Below are 22,779 nucleotides of genomic sequence, written 5' to 3' on the forward strand. Positions count from 1 at the left end.
CTGTCAATTTCATTTTAGTTTCACTGTGATGTGGCCTGTATTTAGGATTTGTAGTTTGTTTTTTTTGTCTAAACAGGGAGTCCCTGGAAACCACTACCAGAGTTCCTTTGTACTTGTAAATAATTTGAAAATGTTAACATCATCTAGCCTGCTGGCAACAAAGCAAATAAGTCTTCATATTCAAATGGAAGTACACTGTAATCATTAAATATAAATTTATCCTAATAAATGTTTATATTTACATAGCGTTGCTGCAGTTCACTTCAGGATAGTGGCGCACACACATCCAGACATCTTGAACCAGGTGCAGGGTACAAAAATAGGAAAATGAAAAAAATTCCATGCTATATCTCGACTGCAGGCCAAAAGGGATCATGAGGCAGTTGAAGCCGATGAAAACCTTTGCAGCCAGACGTAGCACGGTGTAATATAAAGAGGACAGTAGCATATTCCAGTGTGCAGGTGCTCCTTGCTCTTATGTTGAGTCAGATATTTCTAATTTGGTTGATTTGTTCCCATGCTTGCTGTTCGAGGGCCTTAGGAAGAAAAATAGAGATGTATTCTGAGTTTGTTCTCCTGGATGTGAAAGTGTTTGGCGAGCACATTTGTGTTTATCTGTTTGGCAATAATAACAGTTTCCTCCTATTGTTTGCAAACTCCTGTAATCCTTATTTGCTCCCCATCTGGTAAAATAAAACATCTTCACTCTTGTTGCCAGAGCAAAGTCTAGCCACCTTTAGCCACCATCGTGTCCTTTGATAAGTAAACCACCCAGTAGACCATGTTAAACGCCCCAAAGGACACAGGGAATAGGATCCGTGCGTATTTGTCAATTTTGCTAGTTCCGCCCATCCCGGCCGTGGTGGGCTGCGAGCACGGCGTCTGCTTTAGCTCCAGCTTGTTGCCCATCATCTGGATGCGCTCCAGCTTGGGCCCCAGCAGATGCTGCAGAGACGAGGCGGAGCTGGCGTTCTGCTTGCACGGCGTCCCCGCCATCACGTCTGGCGTGGAAGCGGCGGCCTGGGGCGAAGCCTTCACCAGCTGGGCAGAGGAAGAGGCCACGCTGAGCAGGCTCTCAGACTTGGGGCTGGAGCGGGAGAGGGTGGAGGAGCTGCCGTTGGCTCCGCTGGCTAAAGGTCGCAGCGGCCTCGCTCTTCCTACTCCTGAGATGCTGGTGGTGGACTGGGCTCTCTGCTGGCTGCTCGCCTCTTGGTTGGAAATATAATTCATCCGCTTCCTCAGGTTACCGTTGCTGTCAGGATTTTGCTGTAAAAAAGAAAAACACATTAACCATTTTTTTGGAATATCTAGTGCAGTGTTTTTCAACCTTGGGGTCGGGAACCCATGTGGGGTCGCCTGAAATCCAAATGGGGTCGCCTGAAATGTCTAGGAATTTATAAAAAAAATTACTGATAAAAATATGTTTTAACTAATTATTATTCTTTTTAAAATTATGATTAAAAACACCACACACTTAAATAACTGTATTCTGTACTTTCACTTTCTCGAATATAAATCATGTTCAAATAAAATGCAGCATATAAAAATATCTGAGCTGGCGCATCTTGATGGACGGGGTCTCCAGAAATTTGTGATGTCAAAATGGGGTCACGAGCCAAAAAAGGTTGGGAACCACTGATCTAGTGGATACAGAGGTTGGAGGGTTGTGAGTTTTTATGTTTTTCCCAAATCCAAAAACAATGTAACATTGTAAAGAATGGATTAAACAGAGTGTGTACTTGCCGTTGTAGCTCAGTAATGCAATCACATGTCCATCTAACTAGCTTACGTCCTACAGTTTCAATCTAACCCAGCATTACTTCCAAAGCTAAGGGATAACATAGATTCACTGACTAAATTTTGTGTGGTTAAAAAAAAGCTCAGCTAATGGTATCTCATGTAGGCTTTCCCTGCATGTGGAAGCTGGCTCACACTGCTAATATAACAGAGTTTAGACAGAGTAACATCAGTGTCTCTAAATGATTAACTGTATAAGCACGAGGGTTCGTATCCCGTTTAAGAATCCAGTTTTGGTTCTGATGTGACTTTATAGTGATAGTATAGTTTCACCTCATCAATCAGACGCAGTGCATTTCCTGCATAATTGAATGAACAACGACTGAATGTGGCAAGTATTTCATCCTGAAGGCTCTTTTTAAGGCAAAGTTTCTGATTACAGGCTGTGTGTGTTTCTCTGTGGTGTGAGTACGCTGGAATGGACAGAACTAGACCTGCTAGACCTGATTTATAATAATAATAAAAAAAGACATTTCACTTTATAGTTTTACGTCTTTATACATTTATATCTTATAGTTTTTCAGCTGAACTTTCTTTTTACACTTGGGGAGAAAAGCATTCAGAGTGAATGTTGTTTTTCAGGGAAGGTAAAGTTCACTCGTGTTTTTATTCTGAACAGCGGGGCCAGGCAACGTAAACCTTTTTAATATTGATCTGATTACAGTACAGTGGAGTTTGACACAGATGGCCTTCATCTGGAAGCAGACGACGGAGTGTGTGCAATACAGATGTCACTTATCAAGGATTTCACTCATTTCACACAAGCTTAAGACAGAAAGTAGGTAGCACTGCATCGGGGCGGTAATGCAGTGTAGCGTCAAAGGAGCTTATCCTTTGAGAGTTGATGTTTTCAAGCAGCGAGAGTGTGATGCTGGTACTAAGGCATTTGCAGGAATAATCCACCCCCCTGAAACTGAAAGGATCCAGTGTTATTGTGTCCCATGTGCAGCAGAGGAAGTGTGTGTGAGTTTGTGCGTTTTGTGTGTGTGGATAGCAGCTCCTGATCATGGCTGAGGAACCATCAACACACCCTGACCCTCGTGCCAACAGGACCCATGCTCTCGAGGAAAAGCGTATTAATTTTTTCCCCCCCAGTGTCAGAGCCTTTCTGAAACCTATACAGATGTACCCGGGCTGTGTTGCCGTGGCAACCTACTAATCCACTGAAGTGCCGTTGTCACTATACTGCATTCAGGCCTGATTACGCCACACTGGGATTTGGACTGGAGGGAGCAACTTAAAGTAGTTAGTGTAAAACTGACATATGCATTGCTGGGTTATGTCAGCTTCAGTCATCAGTTAACAGTAGACCTACACATTTCATTTAGTCCTTTGAGAGCAGCACGGCCTCTCCTTTCACAACAGTCCTGTCTGTAAAGCAGCGTTTATACACAACCGTAACATGAGCAGTGATTGTAACACATTCATCACATCCCATAGCTCTAAAATAGCTTCATCCCATAGTCATCAATTCTGATTAAATCCATAAATCAGCTACCACGGTGTCAATGTCATTTCAACTAGTGGAACAGAAATAGGAGATTATGTCAATTTATTCATCCTCCTCAGCAAATACCATCAGTGCGAAACACCTCGTGATGAGCCACAAACAGCTGTGAAGCTGTTTTCAGATTCTGTCCTTTTTTTTTTTTTTTTTTGCACTTTCGCATTATTTCTGTCGTCTCTGAACCAGAATCATCAAATTAGCTGCTTTATTTATGGCTGAACAAAAGTTAAATTGGGCAAAGCTGATCTGAGGATAACAGGTATTGGACGTTTTAGCAGGATTTTTATTGTCCGCCTGATTTAACACATTCAACATGCACTTGTCTGGATAAGTGAAGCTGAGGTTTATAGAGCTATTATCTGTTTAATCAGGTTAAAGAAAAGAAAAAAGCTACAGTCTTTCCTTTGAACTTTTGCTGTGACAGGGACGATCGCAGAACAATTTCAACATGAACCTCATTTGTAGAAAATCTAAAACGCTGTGAATGATCACAGAATAGTGATTGTGTGTGTCGCCACCAATTTGTTACAACCTACAGTACTTGTCCCGAGAGCCCTGTGTGCTAAATGTTCAGTTCTAAGACAGAGATCTTGATTGTGAACACTGGAAAAAATCTTTAAAACCTGCCACAATGCCAAACAAAGGCAGGTTCAAGTGGTGTACACATGGAGACTAAACTCATGTCCTGTAGGCAGATTACTCCTGGTCCTCTCAGCTCTTGTGAGCAGCAGCACAGCTGACAATCCTCAGGCAGACCCACTTCTGGCTATCCAAAGGTCCAGGCTAGAGGCCAGATACAGTAAGCACATAATAAGGGACATGCTGTGTAAGTGCTCCTTGAAGTAAAGTGCTATCAGGTTATTTGAGGGAAACAAAAATCACCTGCAGCACTTCCTCTGCGTCCTTGACCTTGACAGGCGTGGTTTGGGGCACCGGGGGACATTTGGCCGGCTTCTTTTTGGCCCGCTCGATCTGTGCCTGGGTGAAGTAGTTTACAGCAGCGAACTCAATTAGGGCAGAGAAGACGAAGGCGAAGCAGACAGCGATGAACCAGTCCATTGCGGTGGCGTACGAGACCTTGGGGAGGGAGTGGCGAGCGCTGATGCTGAGTGTCGTCATGGTCAGGACTGTGGTAATGCCTTGAATTGTGACAGCAGAAAAGGACAAAATCAACCACATGAGCCTGTGATTTCATTCATTCCAATTAAGCTCATTTGTACTAAAAGTATTAAATAGGTCGTTTGAAGATAGAGGCAGCTAAAAATAAATTCATCTTAAGAAAGCAAGTGACTCAGCTACATAGATACCCGACTGTCAATCTCATTTATCAGCTGTCATGTCAGTGTAGATCAGAATAAGATTTTCCACGTCATTGCAAAACAAATGGTGTTGCTAATCATTTGCATAGTGTTCAATAACCCATGTACATCATATTGTTCTCGTTAGCATATTTCATTAACTGAATGCAGAGGGATAATGAACCAAATACATTTGACTCTTTGTGATGGGAGATGTGCAAAAGGAGACAGTGTTGTTTACATGTGTGTCAAACTGATTTGTTTTTGGCCACTTGGGAGCAGCGCAGCGAGCTGTAAACACAACACTGTCATTTCCGTTGTCACCTGTGTGGTTGTGTGGCTAATTTGTTAGGAAACAATTATCTATTTGCACACGAAGCGGCATGGAATGACATTAACATTAGCACCCGCAAACATTAGTATTCTCCTTTAAGCTCTGTTTTGGTCTCCACCAGCTGAACTGACAAATGTGAGAGGGGCATACCAACGGTGTATTTCCTGTAGCAACTTTGTGCAACTATGGTGCAACTATGGTGCAACATTGTAGGCTACTGGGGCGGTGTTTAGCTCAGTTGGTAGAGCACCCGCCCCATATGTTGAGGCTATAGTCCTCCCTGCAGGCGGCCCCGGTTCGAATCCCGCGTCGGACAGCCCTATCCTGCGTGTCATTCCCCTCCTCTCTGCCTCCTGTGTCCTGTCACACTCTCAACTGTCCTATCTAATAAAGTCTTAAAAAGCCAAAAAATATACTTTAAAAAAAAACCCCAAAAAACATTGTAGGCTACTACAGATTAGGGTTTAAGGTAAAAAAAATAGTTCAGTGTTGAAAATATTGTTTAGTGTATGCTCCTAATATTCTTTTTTTTTTCCCAGTGGACTACAACATGTTTTTGTGACTGGGTGTGGTCAATAGCAGCACATGGCTTGGCCTCAGTGCTGATCTACTTCTCTACACAGGTTAAACATAATCAGTAATTCACACAACCTCATGTCAAATAACCTGTTAAATGTTACTTTAGTTAGGGCTAACTAAGCCAACCAGATAACCTGTACGATCCTTTTCTTCACAGCCAGTCTGCAAGGCTTCATGACATCACTGCACTTTCACTCTCCTTTTTCTTGCCTTTCTCACTGAGATACAAGCCGGTGTTCTTCAGGGAGCCACAAAACAAGCTGCTCCACCCACCGAGGTTCGACTTACCCAATGGGATTATTTCTGCCTGCAGACAATCTCTTCCTCGGTAATGCATTATTAAAAGTCTGATGTGTATCAAAAGGCGTTCCACCGTAGGAGCTTACACTTGCCTAAAGTACATTGCAGTACAAACACAGGGGACTCTGTGGAAACTATGCAAGACAACATGTTTATACAACACAGAGTTTAAAAATATAGTGAAACGAGGCTCGTTCACAGAGGCCATCTTGGGACTGAATGTCACACGTTCCTCGGTCACTGTGCTACCAAGAGACGGACAATAAAAATAAAACAAGATACCAATCTGTCCAGCGCACAAGGCCACATGTGGCTCCCAGACTAACAAAAGGTTAAAGTCTGAGCTCGTCATTTGTCCTTGGTATTATTAACCAATAGCAATAATGTGATTTGGAGAGAATCCCCTTTATGTTGGACATCTGGAACAACCTGCAATGCAGAGTCCTTGCCCAACATAAATTTATCCTCTGTGTCCAGACGTGACCGCAATATAATTACCTGTCAATCAAAAGCAGCTGGATGACATTGATAGGTGAACTGCAGCTGGAGGGCGCAGACTGAAGATACTGACCTCCAACGCAAAGCTCATCTCAACATTAGCAAACACTGAGATGGTTGATGGATATCGAGAAACTCTGCATATATAGAAGCTTTCATGCATCAACTACCGTATGTGACTAATATGTTTAGATGGTGCAGTTCAATCTAAGGTCATCCTCTTACTGTAAATGTTATCTTTAACAGAAAATACCTTCACTTCCTCTCAGGCAACATTTAAGCTGAACCGCAACTCTTCCTTCAATTAGATCTTTACACCAACTGCTTCATTTTCACCTCCACACAATGACAACACAGTAGCCTGCAGGGGTTATTTTGGCTCTTCAGCTAAACCCAGAAATAGAAATGTAGATGTCAGACAACAGTTTAAAGCAGAAGTCGTCGTTTTGGCTAACTTCGTTAGTTAGCAGCCCCCGCCCTCGTCATGGATCTATTGGTCCTTGTCCCTGACTCCCTACGTCACCACATTCACGCGCATCCCTTGACTGCACACACAGCCATTCTCTCTCCTCATTGGATAAAGGTTGTAGGATACAAGGAAGTATACAAGACGTTTTCTCCTCGGCTTACAGCAGAACAGAGTGGCTGACAGACCCATGTTGCAGACCAAACACTCAATGTAAGTGATTGCCGTTGGAAGATATAACTATTTAAGACTTATATTAACACAAATATTCAGCTTACTTCTGCTTTAAGTTTAAAGGACAGACACAAATCAGATTTATCTCATCCTAGTCTATTAAAGCAGAAGTAAGTGGTCCGGTCGTTTTCGCTAATGCTGCGTTCCAGGCAGGCTTTTGAAATCGTAAATTACAGCTTCAAGTCACAACTTACGACTTTGTAGCGTTTCAGGCAACCCACTTGTGTTTTTCCGACCTGTTTTACCTCTGAAAGTCACTATAACGGCCACTCGTAACTTCCGACCGGTGAACTCGTACCAGATCGAACTGGTACCACTTCACGGTCGGAAAAATACGAGTTTCCTTGAACGCACCATAACAGTCCTCGTCGCTACGTCACCACATTCACGGCGTTCCTTGGCTGCACATACAGCCCTGCATGCCGTTCTCTCTCCTCATTGGATAAAAACTGTAGGATACGATAAATGTTTTCTCTTCGGCTCAGAGCAGAGCAGAGGGACTGACAGACCCGTGTTTCAGTCCAAACACTCTATGTAAGTGATTGCTGTCGAAAGATATAACTATTTAAGACTTATATTAACACAAATATATCACTTACTTCTGCTTTAAATAATGGGAAATGTATACATTCACTTCCTCTCCAGGTGTTACATGAGAGGATGACTTCCATGTCTTTGCAGCTGGAGCCAAGAAGCAACAAGCTTCCTTTCAAGGACCTTTCCACGAAATGCAAAAAGTAATAATTTCATTAATATTTAATCAAATTACTTGATTTAGGTATTTAAAACTTTGAAAATGTCATTGTGATAGGGCACTGGGCATCATAATGTACTGCAATCATGCCACACAATGACGAAAGGTTCTGTATAAATTACCTGTAGCCTATCACATCCACAATGAATGTGCATCCATCGATACACACATTTAACCCAGTTTTACAATAAAATAAGTGACACCATATCAAAATGACTTGTTTAAATGTATTGACTATTCAATTTAAAATATAAAATATCAATTACAGTATGAATGTTATTTTTAGAGGAACTTTTTAAATTTTTCAAAAGACCGTATACAACAGGCTTTTCGGGAAAGTATTGATCTAATTAATGAGATGGAGGTCTCAGACACTCATGTAGCAAATATGATACTATTACAAAAAAGGAAAAAAATGTTGACTGAGATTTTGCACAGCGTTACATATTAAGCTAGTGAACAGCAGCTAATGGAGACTTCAGCTTAGATGTTGCTGTTGTCTTGGCAACCTCATGGGTAGCCATGGCATTAGCTGCTTCAGTTTCCTTCCGTACATTATGCTAACCTAAACTAAGCTCAGATAAGATAAGACGATCCCAGCTACATTCATGTACTGTATGTGTAACGGAGGTCTGGGGTGTGCCACAGTCACGAGGTACCAGTAAGGAGAAGTGACAGGTTGTGGGGGTTAGTAAACTCACTTACGTGCTAACCAATTTGCCAAGCGGTTGTCAACCCCTTGGTGAAACGGTTAGCATTGTCGCCTGCGGTGCGGGAGGCCGTGGGTTCAATCCTCACTCAGGGCAGGCAGGTCGCAGAGTACACAGACACACTGGTTACATATGCATGGATCTGAGGCCAGTGTCAATCTTCACGATGGGTGTGACTGAGCATATTTTGTAAAACGTTGAACCTCTGCCTGCAGCATCTGTGCCATGGATCACTCAAGTTTGAATTAAACTTTGTGACCTCCTCTGTTATTAATGGCCAAAGCTGCACAACAATCACTGTCCATGTCACAGGCACAGAAACCAATCACTCCACACTTTGAATGCTTGTTAAAAAATATGCTTTTTGCTCCGACTGCTCCGTCTGAAGCCAAGAAGCTCAGCTGTAATCCTCCCTCCTGTTTGTCTTCTTGACAAACGGCCTCTATGCCACACTCAGAACAGGACACTGTGGCTGAGTCTGTGAGACAGGAAGTCAAAACAGAGTGTGGCTGGCTGCAGGGAAGAGGAGGAAGAAATCCAAACGCCCACCACCATCCTCCTCCCTTCCCAAACCCCAGCAGCCTCACCCAGCTCAGCCACACACGCAGCGGATAACAGCAGAAATCCGCTGCCTCCGAGGCTCTGCCCAGACAACAATGGTTGTTCTGCTGCGACGCCTCTGTCATGCTGGACAGTTTCGGGCTGAGGAGGCGGAGGCTGTGCAGCTGGACTCTCAGATACACCAGCATTGATCCTCCAGTGCTTTATTATACTGCACTGCATAGGGCAACACCTCCACTGAGGGTCACACAGGGACTTCACACACAAACAGTGCAGCCAACAGCAAAAACACACACTGAATGGAGGCAGGTAGCAAAACCACGAGGGAGGCGGTTTGGTGGACAACATGTTTATCACAACTGATAAATGATCTATATATCTAGGAAATCTTTAATTTTCACAAAGAGAATCGGATCAAACAACATAAACCCAGCAGTATTCAGTAAATAATGCTGCATTATCATGTTTCACAGAGTTCTTCTCCAGGTCATCACATTTTTCTCTCCCTCTCATCGCTCATCATGACGAGTTAAAATTACCTCTTGGATATTTTGCTCCACGGAATAATATGTTAGAGCTGCTCTCAAAAACAGTACCATTATCTGTGAATGATTTTCCATCAACGTAAGTGGAGGAATATGTTTGACAAATTACCAGAGCGAGATGTCCCTTGAAGATAAAACAGCAGAATTCAGCAACTCTCTAGTTGTCTCTGTCTCTGTCTCTGATAATTGTCGAACAATAATCAGTTCATTTCAGGACAGAGACCTTAATATTGTACCCGGGGGGAACGGAGAGTGGGCAAAAACTGAAAGCTACCACATAATGTAGCTGCGGTAACAGTAACTCAGCAACAACTAAGTAGAAAACAGTTCAGTGTCTCAGCTTAAAAAATTAAGATAGTATTATATCATCTGGAGGCTGGAGGTGTCTGCTAAGTCATGGACTAATGATGCAGCGGTGTAAGACGGGGACGAATATCCACCTACTACTAACATAGCCTGGAGCAGGAACTACTTTGTCACTGGTTATCGCCGCCTGACCCAAACTGAAACTCTCATTCTTATTGGTCGAGGCTAACCACCTCGCGTCCTCTGTGCGGAGCAAACACATCGGGACCAGTCTATCACCTGAAACGAACCCATCATGAGACTCCTGGTGAGTCAGCTAACAGGCCGACCCACACGACAAAGTAATGAGGAATTAGTGACTGTCCCCCACACGACTTATAATGGGGACACGTTGCTGTAATGCCACTCAGACATGGGCATTACTCCTGCTGTTATTAACTACATCTAGTATCCAGAACAAAAAACAAATGCTAAAGAATAAAGCATAATCTTGTTATACGTTTAAAATGTAGAAAAGAAGACAGAATTGAAATATCGTTTGTTATTTTGGTTTCATTTAAAGCTTAAATCCTTTGAAGCTAAACCCCATTAAAAGCAGCATAGATTAACTTAAACTTTTAATGAGATACTCTGTGTAAACGAGAAGCCTAAACATTGTTTCTTTTTTAATGTTCTTGATTCGATGGCATTCTTAACGTTAACTTGAAAATCTGTAGATACCTAAAATCAACATCTCTCCCTGCGGCATTGAGCCTGTAACGACAAGTCGTTCACTGCATTATGTTACACGGTTTTATTACATTTTCAACCAATTGTAGAGAGATATTTATAACGTCTTGAGAAGCTTTTGTATAATCCACCATTTGATCCAAAGCATGTTTTGTAGACCTACATTTCTGGTCTTTGCTTGAGGCATCTTTGTTCACGAGATGCATCAACATGATTTTCCCAATGATGTCACTTGTTCATTGTTACATTATAAACCAGTTTTAAATAGGGAAATTTGTAGCTATTTTATGTCAAAATATAAAGCTAAAAACAAAACAGCACCTCTTTATATTTGCTGTAATCACCACACACTGCAGCATCACCTTGTTGTGCAGAGTGGACTCGCACTCCAGCTCTGATTGAACGATGGCATCAAATAAATAAACAGAGGAGGAGGGGAGAGGCTGTGCAGGGTGAGGGATGTGTGAGGTCTACATACCAAAGACTGTGCGTGCTGGGACTGATTCTTTATTTATCCAGAAGGACACTTGGGAGAGGATTACTGTCATTATGCAGGGGATATACGTCTGAATCATGAAGTAGCCCATTTTACGTTTCAAGTGGAAGTAGACCGTCATCACCACATATTCACCTGGAGGATGAAGAGAAATGAATTAGTTTGATTAGCAAAGAATTGAAAGCTGCAGGCTGACAGATTTCAGTTAATGCAGCTCCAGACAGATGTCACATCTGATTTTATTTTGATCATTTTTTCATGCTCCTCTACATTTTTGAAACCCCCGTCCATTTTCACCCAACTGGACAAACGCCACACATCCCAACTCTCTGCCGCTAAAATCTTTTTTTGGATCCTTATTTATTTACACCCTCTGAGAAGCCTGCCCTTATGATGTTTACGCCATTTGATGTCATGAGGCTTGTCTAATAGACTCACTATCATGTCTTGCAAAGCTCCAAATCCATGTGTCATCCATGTGGAAAACGCAGCGTATACGTGGCAAATCTACCAGGTTGCATATGATTCAAGACACACTGTCACCTGGACTTTTTTTTTCCCAATAGAGAGCAGATTTTTAGTTTCGTAACAGAAAGAAATTAACAACCAAGCTCGTCAAATAATTTCTGAAACCATTTTTTATCTGAGAACATTCAGTATGATTCAGCTGATAAGTCAAAATGACGAAAGGATGTGAGCAGGTCTCACCTGTGATGGATTTAATGGTTTCACTGGAGACTGTCTGGCCGATGAGATCATACTGAACAAGGCTGGAGGACTCAGGGGGAACCTCCACTGAATGCTGAGGTCCTTTGGTCCAAGTATAGATCATCTCTGTTTTAGGGTAGGCATCTGTGGGCAGCAGCAAAGCCACACCAGTGTGAGTCACTTACTCTAAGTTGTTCAGTGTACACACACACACACACACACACAAGGTCTATAGGACAAACTCTGTGTTTGTGTTTCCACAAAAGCAAAAAAAAAAAATAATTTTACTCTGCAAACTATAAGATATGAACTTACATTTGTCGTTGCATAAGTGTGGGCATGTATTTTCTTGTATTGTCAGTATATTCATTCACATACTGTACTGTAGCCTACATACAGTATACCTGGCCTTTCTTCACACCATACAACTATTGATGACTTCATGGAAAACTCCTGTCTGTTATCACACTTCCTCCTGCTTCTGACCAAAGAGCACGTCCGAGTCGCCAGAATTAGCCAAAAACGTTGAGTTAATTTCGCTGTCAAACAATCGTTAACTGCCTTTTGTTTCAGTTTTTCTGAACAAAATTAAATGTACATCTGACAAAAGATGAAAACACATATTTAATCTTTAAATTGTCTGTCTAACAATAATAATAACTCTTGTCTCTGTCATGACTACTCCCTCTACTAAAGTTAGCATGCTAACCAGCTAGCCTCTGCCCACCTCCACACTTTCAGACAGCAATTCACTGCAGTACAAGACGTAACACAGAGATGTATAAAACAAAGTGGGGAATCAGGGATGTATGAAGGGAGCCAGTGCAAGTCAGCTAAAACAGAAGTGATAGCTCTGTCTTACTGATCTTAAAGTCGAGCTGCAGAGTTTTGTACGAGTTCCAGTTTCTCTATCGACTTTTTGGGAAGACCAGTAAGAGGTGCAACACGGTGGTCTGAGCTGCTGGTGATAGAAGCATGAATTAGCTTCTCTGCATTGTGTCGTGTTCAAAACAGTCGTACTTTGGCAGTATTTGGTGTAGCCTACTTAAGTCACATTGTCTACTAGATTGCTGATACAGGAATATTTAATATCTTTAAATTTGAAAGTTTTTAAGCCAAAATGATTAGTCATTGTTCATTGTTACTCTGAGAACTGTATTGTCAACAAGGCAAAAAGGCCTCTGAAGCAGCATCACAGGATAATAAAACTCTCTACTGACTAATTAATTTTTAAGGCTATTGGCTCTTAAAGGCAGTTTGACCCTTCACCTCAATCCAAGCATAGGGAAAATGCAGTAATTACTGTAAATTACTATTGTGTTTAGAAAATAAGTTTGTGGTGTAGGTTTTCTAAACTTTCTAAAGTTTTTTTTTCCTTTATTTTCATCATGTGACACTAAATTGGCTTAGATGTTGCTGGTGTAAATTCTACCAGTCCACTCGTTCAGACTCCTGTTTTAGATGAAAGTTGCCATATTTCACTCACTAATGCCTCATGTTGACACTAACACTCTAAAATCATAAGACATCATTTTATTTCCCACTGTGAGGCTGACCTGTCTGTGGCCACACAACAAAATACCAGTTGTCTTAGCCCACCACTCCCTATGGGACTCCACATCGGCTGGATACCAACTGTGCTGCCAAAATAAAATGACTCTGGTGTGTCATGGAGTGGAACGCAATGCCTGTGCAGTCCAGAGTCCAGATGGAGAAACAGAATAGGAGACGCAGAGAACGGGAGAGAGAGAGAGAGAGGGAGAGGGAGAGAGTGATGGAGAAAAAAATGAAGGCAGGGCAGACAGAGAGAGAATTAGCACGCGCACACACACACACACACATCAGCTATGGAAAATAGCCGCATAGGTCTGTGCTATCCTGAGGCAGAGGAAGGGATTCTGACCTTTCCTTTGCTTCAGGCCACATCAGATCCATGGTCGCTTCCTCCTGACTGGAGGCAGCAGCAGCAGCAGCAGAACAGGATGGTGAAAGTAGGAGGATGAGGAGGGGATGGGGAGGGGGGGATGGGGGTGACAATAACAGAGAAATGTGAATTTGTCCTCTGCAATGTCACCACGCTGGGTAATTGACGGCAGATTGGGCAGGGCGTAAAGGCAAACTCGTTGTCTTTCCCTTTCCTTTCTCTTGCAGATGTAATCTTCAAATCGCTGCTCTCCTCCGATAAGACGGAGCTGCTCTATTTGAGAAACTCCTTCATTTGAGATAAGTCATTTCTGCTGACCAGAAGGCCCACTCTAAACACTGATGCTGAGTTAGGGCTTCATTGTTCACAATGAAGAATGAAATACTTCATTATTTAGTATTAGCATGCAGTCACTTTGTGTCTGACAAAGTGCTCAGCTCCTCAGCAGTCCTTTTCAGCACTGACTCCATTTCAGCAGCAAGCAGAGGACGCTCATGTGACGGAGCTTTTCCAGCCAAACCAGGACAAACTTTTGATTTGTGACAGACTTCCTTACCTTCCTAAATACCTAAAGCACTTCTCCCTATGGATATGAATTTCACAACTGTATCACCAAACCCTGACACAACAGCCGAAGAAAGACACTTTTTTGGAAGTAAGTTAAATACTGGAAACAGGTTAAAGCAGCTCGTCACTTGTCATTTTCAGACTTTGGGTTTTGAAGGGATTAAACAAACAACTTAAAGCGTCTCAAACAGCTTTAGAGGTGTTGATTGGCAGGTTTTGTGCATTTTGGACAGAGCCTGGTTGGTTGTTTCACAGTAAGCTTGTAAGTATAACATTTATTTTTTAATTTTTATGCTGATGACACTCAACTTTGTGTAGTACGACCAATAATAACACCTAGCCTACTGACACCAGCAGTCTAAGTACTATAATAAACTGCCTCACAAATACAGTGTACTAACTTAAAGGGATACGCCAACATTTTTTTTTTACGTCTCTTGCCTCACTCCCGAGTCCATGACAAGCAGATAGACTCCATCCTTTCGACTGTGCGTGCAGTAACGAGGGAGAGCCCGTATCACCTGTAATTAGCTTAGCTCAAACGCTGGAAGTGTATTGGTAGGGTTAGCCTGCCTGCACCTAAAGTCATCAGAGACATTCTTCAGCAGCTCTAAACAGACCGATCTTCGTCTCAGAGCTGACAAAACTCTCCGGTAATGCATCTTGAGCGGTCAAATGCCAGTAACGGGACGAGATTGGTCAAAACGGAGCAAATATATTTGCTGCCGCTAGGGTGCGTCTAGATTTCTATAGGCTAATATTTACAGAGTTTAGAGCTAAAATTAAATCAGCTTCTGACTAGGCTAACCCTTCCTATACACTTACAGTGTTTGAGCTAAGCTAATTGCAGGCGATACGGCTCTATCTCCCTTGTTACTGCACGCACAGACGAAAGGCTGATGTCTATCTGCTTGTCATGGACTCGGTAGTGAGGCAAGACACGAAAATATTTCTTGACTTTGATATTTACTGTAGGCTACCTGTATTTTTGTGTTTTGTGTTTGTGTTGCCTGGTTTTGTAAAGTTATTATTATCATTATCATAAATGCAGGTGAGTGATCTTATCAACTAATTTGGAGTAGGCTGAAGAATTCAGTCCCAAACAATTCCCTGCATCTTCAACAAGATGGACAGCAGCCAGGATGACAGCTTTAGAAAACAAAATACTATGAATCCTGGTTAACTAACACAAAGTCAAAACTCTGCTAAAACATCCTTCCTAACTGTGTATTACTTGCAAATTAAGCTGCCTCCTGTTTTGTAATGTAAAATAATCCAGTAGGTCTCTTGTGAAACAACACCAAGGGGCACATAATGCAACATTCAGTGTGGAGGCCAGAGGAAGCTGCCAGTCTTTTTAGCACTGGCTTTATTTGTTTACACCTACAGTATTTAGAAATGACTAAAATACAAAGTTTCCATTGTGATAATGGTTCGTAAATAAATGAAAACATGATATGTAGCACATTTGCGCTTATTTAACTTAATAACATGCATGATTAGTAAACCATGTGTGGAGGAGGAGACAGAGTTTAGGCAGCAGTATTAGGGGGCGACACAGACCTATCAGGCTGCAGCTGTCTGAAAGTGCAACAGCTGGTTCGTCTTGTCTTGTCAGAGCAAATCAGCAAACATCTGGCTGTTCATTACCTCTTCACCTGCCATTTAAAGAGCCAGTGCATGATAAAAAAAAAGGCCTAATTGAATTTTCATCAATTACATCCAGCCATGGTTTAGCATATGGACAGTGTAACCCCATCCATCATCTTCTCTGTTTCTACAGATACAGTATATCTTTGTATCTGTCTCATTCTTCTACACATTCACAGAGAGAGAGCGAGAGAGAGAGAAGGGAGAGGGGTGTAGAGACAACTTACAGCTCCCAAATTTGAGGGGACATGCATGTCCATCCATAGGGAAGTCCACCAGCTTCATGGGACACTCAGCGCTGATAGTCAACCTGTTGCAGCACGGAGAAAAGTGAATCAATAAAGGATCAAATGGGCACACACACACACACGCTCTGGGTTTCACTTACCATCTCTGATGAGAAAAAGCAAACTATGTGATAGCTCTGGTAACATCTCCTAGTCCGCTAAATGGTTAGAATGCAATGCAGGAAATTAGCATCTGATATAGTGCACGTGTGATAACAGGATGAAAAGGTTTGTGTTTAGTCTTTTTACCAAAAAAGGGCAGAAGGAGAATGTATTGACAGCGTTAATTGAATTTAAGACACCGTTTGGCTGCCTCTGTGCTGCCCCCACACAGCTCTGCTCTGTTTACACGGTGAGTCTGGCTCTGATTTCACAGGGAAGCTGCTCAACTGCTTGAAATGAAACATCCATTTCCTCTCCCCTCCCATTCTTCACAACACAAAACACACGTCCATTCTCCCACTTGCACTTGTTGTAATGTAAGAAAGAAAAAGACAGATGACGTCTGAGTGTAGCACCTCATGGTGTAGAGGATGGTGCCGTTCTTCATGATGCGGAAGAGCTTGTTGGGGGCTGTCATGTTGTGAGCCACCGACTTCTTGCCGTTCCTGAAGAAGGTGTCTGGTGTCCACACCTTAGTCACCATTAGGTTGTTCAGCCTTAAAATCTCTATGGGGCCCTCGTACATCAACCTCCGGTCTACCCACGTCTGCCGGAAGAACACGTCCATAGTGTACTCCTGGGACAGGGAAGTGGACGAAAACAAGAAAAAGATTTGGTAGATGGGTGAGATGATGTTGATGATCGTGTGGCCCTTTGCTGCATGTCATTCTCCCTTCTCTGCCTCCCAATTTCCTGTCTCTCTCAACTATACAATCAATTAAAAGCAAAAAGTCCCCCCCAAAAAACTTCAAGCAGAAGTAAGCGATCCGGTGGTTTTGGCTAACTTCTTGTCAGCCGATGGAGTTAGCAGTCCCCGCCCTCGTCCCTACGTCACCACATTCACACGCATCCCTTGGCTGCACACACAGAGAGGACCGCCCCTTTATGCCGTTCTCTCCCATTGGATAAAGGTTGTAGGATACAAGGAAAGTTTTCTCCTCGGCTTACAGCAGAGCAGAGTGACTGACAGACCCGTGTTTCAGACCAAACACTCTATAGAAGTGATTGCTGTCGGAAGATGTAACTATTTAAGACTTATATTAACACAAATATTCCGCTTACTTCTGCTTTAAAAAAAAAGACTAATTAGAGAGGTAGTGTGTTTCCAACACAAATACAAAATAATAAGCATGTTTAAAGTTTGGCTCATGTTTGTGTGTGCAATTAGAGTGTGGGTACATACCATTTCAACATCGGAAACAGGCCCAAAACTTGTCACATAGATATCTGTCTTGACCTCAGTCACAGGACCTACAGAGCCAATGAAAACAATAACATGCGTCCCATTTAAAGGCTGTTTCCTGTTTTAAATCCTTCCATGTCACAGTCCAGCAACTGGGCAGGCACCAGTCTTATTCACACTTGACTATTAAGTCTCTTTGCAGGCCTGCAGTCCATCAGGGTCAAACCCAAAAGACATGCAATAGCTTATCTCGTCCACAGCTGTGGTGCCTCTGCATAATGGAAGTTGGAAAAAAAAAATTTAGCTCGAAAGATGTAAAATCATAATCCTGTTTTTTATTTCCTCAGTGAATGAATATCGAGGCAGACTGCAAATACGTTGTTTATAAGTGCAGGGATAAGCAAAGCTACAGTGCGCCTGCATGCACGGTCCTGTTGACAGGCTGCAGCAGCATCACCACCACCACCACCATCATCATCATCATCATGTGTGTGAGACTATAACGCTGCTTCTTAACGTGTCGTGGCTGCAGATATCATGTACCCAAACCAAATCCGCACTTTTAGCACTTGAACTGTGCATTAAGCGTTTGTCCCGCAACATACACACGGTTATATAACTACACTCGCTCTTCACTGTGGTATATAGGCTTACGGGATCGAGTCTGTGGCACGATTTAACATCACATGTGCTGTGAAACACTTGACAACATGTGCAATGAAAGTCCCCCACACACAGAGGCCAACAGAAATGATATATGTGCTGCATATGGGACCCTGCTCTTAGGTGTTTTTACTTTTTTTTCTTTTTTTTTTTAAATCAAAAGTGAGGGTTTAAAAATTGAAAAGTGGTTTGAGCAGTTTTGTGATTTTGTGATATGTGATATGAAACTGACTTTGGTGCTGGATGCTGAGTTTACAGTCAACTTATTGCACTTTGTGTTCATCATAATGATAGAACATAAAAAGTTAAACAAAAATAGTTTCTTCTTCCTTTTCGGGTGAGTTATGGCGTTAAGAGTTGCCTTATTGCACTTTTGCTGTTAACGACCCAAAAAAGTAGGAATAAAATCCTAAATTTCCTGCTTCTTGTTTGTAATTTGTAAACTCAGTGCGTTTCCGATTGTGATTTCCATGTTGAGAATGTTTCATGGAAAACAAAACAAAAATACTCTAAATTCGCATTTCTTTCCCTACCTCCGAATCCAGGTCGCAGCCTGTTATCATAGCCGTCCAGAAGTCGGTCCAAAATGCGAGTAAAATTCTCCGGATAGATCCTCTCATCCTTTTTTGTCTGCCCAGAGATTTTCTTTACACTACAAAGAAAAAAAACAAAATAAAGATTGATCCATGGGCCGCTGAGCTGCTCCGCGCTGGAGGCTTCAGCTTCAGCACCGCGGACAGACACAGACACTGTGGAGGAGACTCACCAAACAGTCGCCAAACAGAAAAAGTAGAAGAGGGTCCGGATAAACGCGGGGCACATCGCTGTCACCATCTCCTTCTTCTTGGCAGAAACCATCTTTGCATGCCATACTTCAAGCCTCTTCACATCTCACCGCGCCAGATGCCTGAGTCCAGGAGGAAGAGCAGCGGAGACACAGAGAGGAGCAGAGCGGCAACTTGTGATCAGCCTCTCTCCTGCTCCCGCAGTCTGTCCGCCACACAAGCAACACACACACACACACACACACACACACACACACATGCACCTTAACTCCCAGTCCCGGTCACCTCTCGTCCTGATCCGAGCTGCTGCTGCTGCTGCTGGTGGTGGGTGCCGGGGTCCAGAGATGGAAAACAATCCTGCCTCTCTCTGCTTCTTCTTCACTCTGTTTGCTTCAGTCTATTTCTCCCTCTCCTGCTCTCTTCCCCTCTCTCCTCTCTGTTTGCTTTCTCCTTCTCTCTCTCTCTCTCTCTCTCTCTCTCTCTCTCTCTCACACACACACACCTGCTCTGGTCAGGACGCAGATTAGACGTGCACTGCTTTGAAATGACTTCACCAGAGTCACATCTCTGACTTTACCCTCTGTCAGAGCCGGAGGAGGAGGAGGAGGAGGATGCAGGACCTCTTCATCTCCTCATCACCCTGAGAGCTTGACCTCTGCCTGCCTTTCAACATCTCCCTCAGCATTTATGCTTTAAGACTTCTTTCCCGTCTCTCAAAAGCATCCCAGAGATCTAGGAACACTCCCAGCATGGCCTTTGACCTCAGCATCTATTAGCGTCTATATGTGACAGCTTTGTACGCAGCCATAGCCTACATATTGAACTAGTTTCAGGAATGCATTGGTGAGCGCCTGTATTAAGATTCAAATGGGTCAGTCTTGTCGCAATACGCAATCACACACACACACCCGCACGCACACACACATACACACACACACACACACACATATACAAAGACGCACAGGTACTGTAGAGGAACTGGGACAAGCCACATGCTGCTTCACAGATTTCTCTGCACCTGGGACAGGCACAAGACCTTCACTGTGTGTGTGTGTGTGTGTGTGTGTGTGTGTGTGTGTGTGTGTGTGTGTGTGTGTGTGTGTGTGTGTGTGTGTGTAAATTGAAAGCATGTGTGCCTGTGGCTTCTGAAGGTGAAGTGCGGGTAAATCTCGCAGGATAAACAAGATGTCTGGGTTCCACCACACTGGCTTTCCTGATTAGTTTTGAAGTGCACACACACACACACACACACACACACACACACACACACACACATACACACACAGGACTGAAACAGGAGCCACTTAGTGTGAAGGAAAGGGGAGGGAACATTATGTAGATACATTACATGTGAGCTGAAGTCATGTAGTCTTCTAATGCAGCTCCCAATCCCCTGCACAGTCAGCCGCCCACCCCAGTCCTCCCACAATACACTAGAGCAAGGCGGCTCTGAGGGGGATGAGTAATACGCGTGCTCTTTGTGGGGGCAGGCTTACGTCCAAGTGATTTTTTTTTTTCCTTGTTTCTTTTCTTTTTTAGACATTTGATTACAATTTGGTCTTTTAATGGAAGCACTTTAGGCACACTGTACAAAAAGGTTGTAACAATAGTCATTCAACAGCAGTAAAATGCCTCAAAATGTCAGAAGTATACAGTTTTAGGAAAAGTCACGTTGGCTGGCCTTATTATGCCGGGCTGACCTTTCCCTGTCTGCCCTGTGTTTAAATTACATTACATGATGTATTACTGGGTTCACATTTGTGGCCTAAAGAACACATGTTGGAGATCTATGATTGAATTTATTTTATTGAACTCTTTTGTGGCTTGAGTGCATGCATGTGTGTGTGTGTTACAGTTTGTCCTGAGGTACCTTGATACAGGTTCTTCTTGCTTTGTAAGCTATATGCCCTGCAGCAGAAATAACTGCTATGATAACCTAGTTTTTCATCAGTGTGAGCTCGTGTGCGTGTGTGAAGAAGGAAGTTGGAAGAGGTGAAGCATGCCCCTGTGATGGCTCCTGTGTGTGTGTGTGTGTGGTAAGGGGTGGAGGGCTACGGCAGCAGTGGGTCATTACATTACCTCCCGTAGGATCCGTGTGGGGCCTGACGAGAGTCCCAGCCCGATGACACACACACCTACAGCTGCTGCAGCAGAGCTTGTTAGCAGGAGCTCAGCACACATGAAAGACTGCTGTCTTGACTGTGGAGCAGTTACAGCCAGATCTCATTAACTTTGCAGATAGTGATTTTGAGACTGGCAGTCAAATAAGCCTCATTATCAGGCTTTTGTTCAACAGTAAACAGACGTAGAAACTTACTCCAAAAGGAGAAAATGTAGAGGTACTACCGTAACTTAAACTTTAAACTAATATGAATCAACTTTTATTTCAAAATATGCATCAAATTGCTATGAGAACTAATTGCACATACAGACACAGACACATACGATCAATTTCTGTGGTGGTTGTACTTTTCCGTGGATCAGTTCGGAAATGCAAACAGTTCACACTGGAATCTGATAGGCCACATTTTAAAAGCTAATGTGAACAGCCAAACAAAAAATCGGATCTGAGCAAAAAATCCGAATTGAGCAACACTTGCAATGCAGTCTGATCGCAGAATATTTCAGCTAATTAAAAGTGTGTCTTGTTGGAGCAGGTCATTCAAAGTGTAATGTGAGACTGGCTACTAGTTAGCACTCAGGTATTTCTTTCTTTCAAGTGTTGGACTTTTGTAGAGCTACAATGATCAAATCTCCAGCACGGAAATGCAACATGTGCCACATGAAATACAAGATAGTTTTCCTTTCTTATGTGTGACATAAATCAGGATATAACTAACCTAATAAAATTTTTAAAAAAGTGGTTTCCCTGTGTTATTTATTTTTTATGTCCCTTCACCAAGTAAAGCGCGGCTGTTTATAGGTTGTATTACAGAGCAAATAGAGACATAATAGCCAGGTAGGGAAAAAGCAGCTCTTTTGCGCTGGGGGTTACGATTGATGAGGCTCATTGTGGCAGTGCAGGGAGCTAATGAGTCAGAACCATGAAAGCTGTCGGGAAATCACACCGTCCAAAAAGAAAAAAAAGAAGCCCAATGTGACATCTTCTACACCAAACAAATGCAGAGGGAGAGACACACAGACTGCCTGAAAATGAGACACCAGAGAGAAGAGCTTATGTCACTGATTTGCTTCAACGGTAATTAATTTCATGAACATGCATTTCAGCTTAACCGTGCACAAATTACAGTTGGAAAATGAGAAAATGGGGAAAATGAAAAGCTTTTAAAATAGAACAGCAGCACCAGAAATAAACACCTGGTTGTAAAAGATGCTAACAAAGGCAAAAAAAAATGTATACATTGTTCATCTTTATAACCTACTTAAAGCTTCAGTTGGTAACAATTATTCAGTCATATTTGCTGGAACTGTTACTATATTCTGATAGTCGGACATGAAATGGGTAATTTAGGACCAAATCCAACTCCTCTGGCTCCCCCTACAGCCTGTAATCGTATTTGCTCAAATCCAGCGCTCCCGGTGCTGTTCCACCAGTCAGGTAGCCAATCGCTGCAGGCACGCACCCCCTCCCCCCACCCGCGTTGCTATCAGCTTGTCGCAATGGCGGAGCAGCTGGAAAATGGAATTGGAAGAGGCTCGGAGAGGGACCTGACAGTGTATCGTCTTGAAATTTCCGACCAAGTCGTGGACTTTATACTTTCATATTTGTCAACTT

The 22,779-nt window shown here is 42.8% G+C and overlaps 1 protein-coding gene across 1 annotated transcript; it reads right to left on the minus strand.

Annotated features, from left to right (window-relative positions):
* Positions 1-487: 487 nt before the first annotated feature.
* On the minus strand, positions 488-19,258 carry gabra4 (gamma-aminobutyric acid type A receptor subunit alpha4). Its single transcript, XM_085788492.1, has 9 exons — positions 19,025-19,258; positions 18,792-18,910; positions 17,596-17,663; positions 16,769-16,989; positions 16,191-16,273; positions 11,823-11,966; positions 11,097-11,249; positions 4,187-4,443; positions 488-1,266 (listed from the first exon to the last, which is right to left on the minus strand). Exons 1-9 carry the CDS (start codon positions 19,114-19,116, stop codon positions 727-729), a joined length of 1,677 nt encoding a protein of 558 aa, XP_085644618.1. The 5' UTR covers positions 19,117-19,258; the 3' UTR covers positions 488-726.
* Between the last annotated feature and the right edge of the window lie 3,521 nt (positions 19,259-22,779).

This window comes from Trachurus japonicus, chromosome 10, assembly GCF_045865225.1.
Source record: "Trachurus japonicus isolate A0001 chromosome 10, Traja_1.0".
Taxonomy (NCBI): domain Eukaryota; kingdom Metazoa; phylum Chordata; class Actinopteri; order Carangiformes; family Carangidae; genus Trachurus; species Trachurus japonicus.